Raw genomic sequence first — 4,725 nt, forward strand, 5'->3', positions numbered from 1 at the left:
TGGCAGCTCCACATCTCTAAGTGCTCTCTTTATACAAAATAGGAGAGTGAAACAAAAATATTACTAATAGGAGTTTTGACATTCCTAAAATAGGTTTTCTTTTGAAAAACACATTGAAATTCAAGTTGCTCTTAAACTTGCCCTGAGGTAATCTTTGGTGTTTAAGATAGTCACATGCCAAGATTGTTTCCCAGCTTTTTGAGCTCCAAATCGACCAATTTGCCTGAAAACATCTACTTGACTATAAACTTGTTAATAATGTTGGCCAGAGGATTCTTGGACACACATCTCACGACTTGTTCTGGTAACTTGTAGGAGAATTCTTACAGAGGTTGTTGGTTTGAAGTTTTAAGAAATCTCATTGTTGGAAGTCCCAGACTGAATACTTGTACAGCAATTTGTCAGGTAAGGAAACCTGCAGAACGCATCTACCTTTAATGAGTCATTCAGGAAAATATTCTGACACATATGGAAGTTTCTAGAGACTCAAACCTGAACAGATTTTGAGTGAGTGGGGGTTAAAAATTCACCATCTCCTGTTACTACAAAGCATTAAAAGTCAGTTGTGAGTTTTATTTAAAAATAAGCATTATACCTGGGTTTCATAAAATTTATACATGACTATGTACACAGATACAAATAAAGTATTAAAAATAAAAATCACACTTGCTTTCACGTGGCAGTGGCCCTGGCACCCCACATACATAATGTTAACTTTTCCTTTAAAGAAATTGCTTGGCCCAAGGAGGCCAGTTAGAGATCACCAAACCATTAATAAAGCTGTAGCCCGTTGCCTGCAACATTTTCAATTCAGGTTTCAAAAAATATAAATAATTTAATTACAAAGTCCAAATATATATATAATCTTTTGGCACAGGGAAGCATTGGTTAATAGCAGAGAAATGACTTAAGATCTGTGACACCTCTCTCACATTCAGTCATACCTGTAAATTACACATACGTACTCATGGAACGGGGGTCCAATAAACCCCGAATAGTAGTCATATCATTTATCATATGCAATAGTTCCCTGATGTGCTTCTTTCCCGTTTTTTGTTAGTAACAAATCAATGGAAAGTGTGACAAAAATAGTAGGGGTGAAGGGGTGCCTGGGCAGTAAGAATAAAGGGAAAGTCTGTGAAGGGAGGGAGGGAGTTAGGGTACAGGCTTGGTAAAGAACTGCTAACAGTTATGAAAAATTGCTTTGGTCTTCTGTCAAGTTACAAAAGAGGAGGGAAATATTCTGGACTAAGTTAAAGCACTTCTGTAAAAAAAAAATCCTTTAGCTTTAAGGCATGTTTAATGGAGAATTTTCTTTTAAAGTTTCCTTTTCTCTGGACAGAAAGCGTAAATCCCTGAACCTGCAATAACGTCCTCTTCGGTAGCGCGCACCCAGGTGGGGCTTGGGCGCGCTGCTCAGGCCTGGAGCGTCTCCACTGGGTACCGAGCCGAGGCTGCCTGCAGGGCTGCGGGCAGCCTCAGGGGGCAGTACAGGTGCGCTGCGTCGCCGCCGGTAGCCGGACCTCGGAAAGGCTTGGCAGTGGCGGAGGGAGAGAAGGGCGCAAATAAGAGATGGGGCGCTGGCTCGGCCGCACCACACCCGCAGAGCGGCAGTAAGGCCCCGCTGGGCGTGCTAGGGAGGAATGCGGAATATGCGGGCAACGGAGGACAGGGCGTGGCGCCCCACGGCAGCTGTACTCTGGGGGCTGAGTCTCCGTCTCGACAGCTGCGGAAAGGCTTGCTGAGGATGTTGTCTATGGCAAAGGAGCTGGAAAATTTCCCCACGGGGCTCACGCTCCCCTCCTGAAGGGCGGGGGACCTCGCTTGGGGCGAGCCCTGGGCGGCGGGAGCTGGAGCTGGGGCAGCAGCCTCCTCCAACCGCAGCCCTGGTGCGGGAGCCGCGGCCCGGTGGCTGAGGCGTTTGCGGCGGCGGCGAAAGACCCCGTCGGCGAAAGTATACTCGCTGTTGGGGTTGAGCATCCAGTAGTTATCCTTGCCCCAAGGCCGCGAGGGGTCGCGCAGCACCTTGACGAAGCAGTCGTTGAGCGACAGATTGTGGCGCACCGAGTTGCGCCATCCCGTGTAGCTGCCGCGGAAGAAGGGGAACTTGCACATGAGGTACTCGTTGATCTCAGCCAGAGTCAGGCGCCCGCCCGCGGAGTCACGGATGGCCATGGCAATGAGCGCGATGTACGAGTATGGGGGCTTGGGCCGCCGTGTGTACGGCTTGCTACGTCCACCCTCACTGACCATCGAGCTCTCCGTCCCCGACCCAGCCGTTCCCGCCTCCACGACCCCTGCCGTCGCTGCCGCGGGGCCCTCCTCTTCCACCGAAGGCTCACCTCTCGCATTCCGATTGTCGCAGCCCGAAGCTGGGCTGTTGGCCGCACAGTCCCCGTCCGAACCCAGCGAGTCGTCGCCGGCTGCAGACAGCGGAGAGGGCGCGTCGCTACCGCCTGCGCCCTCCAGGTCGCTACCCGGCTTGTCCCCGTGAGCCCCGCGGGGGCTGAACACCTCCAGCTTCATGCCCGAGCACCCTGTCCCTGCCCAGCGCCCTACCCTTTTCCTGAGGGTCTTGGAAAGCTGGTGCGGAAGACAGTGGTGGCGATTCCGGCTCCACGAGTCCTCGACTTCCTCTAAGGAGAGCTCTCCCCGCTCTTGGCAAGAGACGGTCACTTTTCCATAGAAGAGTCCTCTTCCGTTGGAATTTTTCTTTGGAGGGGTTGTGCTTATTGGGTGAACTAAGAGGGGCAGAGAGGGAGGAGTTGGGTGGGCGCTGTCTTCAGTTCGAGAATAAGAGACTTCGGGGTGAATGTGTGCAGGGATGCGGTTTCAGCCTCTGGTTTCCAGGCACAAGGGCCTTGGGGTTTCCTGCTGGAAGAAACGTGCGCATCTGCTCTTGGTCCAAGAGATCAGGAGGATTTCTTCACTGGACTTTCAGGGTCCTTTGCAGGAGACTTTGGGCACGGAAATGTTGCAGGCTGTCGTGCGTGCCACCCTTGGGGTAAAGTCCAGTGTATTCAGTCTTGAGCGCTGGCGGAGCCGAGTCCCTGAGACCGTGGCTCGCGCAGCCGCCTTCCAGTCTCTGGCGTCCCAAGAAGCATCTCCGCGCGGCCGGCTGCTACTAAGTCTGGCCTCCACCTTCCTCCCGGCCCAATATAACCCTGGGGCAGCTCCGCAGAGGCGGGGCCTGGGCGCTGACAACAGAGGGATGGGTGGAACCAGGTGGTTTAGGTAGCTGAGGCTCTCTGGCGGCGCTTACCAAGTTAAGGCCTAGAGGCTGCGCCCGCCTCAAAGTCAAAGAGCGCAGGTTGTTTGTTTTGGGTCTGACCAGCCCCGCCCTCCGCCTCCCGCCAATAGGGTGCGTGCGCGCGGCTGGTGTGTGGGTGTGTTAGCGAGTTTGCTGGGGTCCCTGCGTCCCAGCCGGGTCCGCGGGCTCCTCGGCTCAGGTGGGAGCACCCCGCCTCCCCCGAGCAGTCTTTGCGCCCTCGAGCGAATTGAGAGAGGGCTAGGCATGGAGGGGGGTGGGGCGGGCAGGCGCGTACCTCGAAGGGTTGGGCCAGGTCAGCAGGGACTTTGCTCAGGCTTGTGGCCTTCCTAAAGTGCACACGGTGTGTATTTGTTTCTCTGGTGGTGAAAATGGTGCGTTTTCCAAAAGTAAATGCCTCTCATACCGGACGAGGTGCTGAACTGCACAGACCAAATTGGACACACTTTGCAGTGACCTCTTATTGAGCTACGTGCTGTGCCATTTCCTGTGATTTCCTTTTAAGGACTATTTTTATCTTCTTTCCTTTTATAAAGAATAAAACACTGGACTTGAAATTGTATACGCCTTTTTGGATGAACTTGATTATTGCTTGCTAAATGATCTCCAACTTTCACTTTTCTTTTGCCTTTACCTTTTTCTGTACCTGGCTGGTGGCTCTTGGGGAAGAGAAGCAGTGTCCCCTCTTCCCCTGGGGCAGCTGTGCCTAGAATCTAGAGCGGGATGCCAGGCTATGCTTTCCCACGTGCCGCTCTAGACTCCGAGCCCGTGGGTTGGCACAGTCAACAGGAATGTCTGGGAGGGCGTTTACCCAGGGGCAGGTGCTCAGAACATGACGTATTTGCAGCCATTTCTTTCCTGTCCTTCTGGTGAGGAGTTTTTCTGTGGTTTCAGTGGCACTGGTGTCTGACAGCCAGGAAAAGGGGATACCTTTGCCCCAGAAGTTGAGGACCTGACATTGGTGGTATCAATTCTTCAGAGAGGGGATCACTGTCCCCTAGAAGAGTACATTTCTTACCCTCTGCCCTTCCGCAGTGAGGTTTCCTCCTTTTTCCTGTCTTTGTTGCAAATAGAAAAAGCACTGTAAGTACGTGGGAGCTCACCTTTGATGTTTATTTTATTACTTTCCACCATTTGTGTGATGTACACAATTCTCTCTTATCTTCATTCAGGAAGTTTTAAAGGCATTTAGCCTGGGGTTGGTGGCAAAATGACAGACTCATGGAAGGCTCTGTTATTTTTGTGTTTGGGGAAATGACATGTTTAAAGATTAAACTGACACTTATTGTGTGTTCCAGTGGGGAGTGGGTGGGGAGGGGCTTCTTTTCTGGGGATGTGCTGCCCTAAAGAGGATCTGCTCAGCACTAGTCCTTGGAGTTCATTCACCCTTGGACCTGGAGAGGGGAATGGGCTTAGACAAGGGAGCAGCCAGGTAGAAGCATCAATTTGACTAGGGA

The 4,725-nt window shown here is 52.0% G+C and overlaps 1 protein-coding gene across 1 annotated transcript; it reads right to left on the minus strand.

Annotated features, from left to right (window-relative positions):
• Window positions 1-338: 338 nt before the first annotated feature.
• FOXQ1 (forkhead box Q1) lies at window positions 339-3,881 on the minus strand. Its single transcript, XM_028513093.2, has one exon. The coding sequence runs from the start codon at window positions 2,524-2,526 to the stop codon at window positions 1,417-1,419; it is 1,110 nt and encodes a 369-aa protein (XP_028368894.1). The 5' UTR covers window positions 2,527-3,881; the 3' UTR covers window positions 339-1,416.
• Between the last annotated feature and the right edge of the window lie 844 nt (window positions 3,882-4,725).

Source organism: Phyllostomus discolor, chromosome 5, assembly GCF_004126475.2.
Source record: "Phyllostomus discolor isolate MPI-MPIP mPhyDis1 chromosome 5, mPhyDis1.pri.v3, whole genome shotgun sequence".
Classification (NCBI taxonomy): Eukaryota; Metazoa; Chordata; class Mammalia; order Chiroptera; family Phyllostomidae; genus Phyllostomus; species Phyllostomus discolor.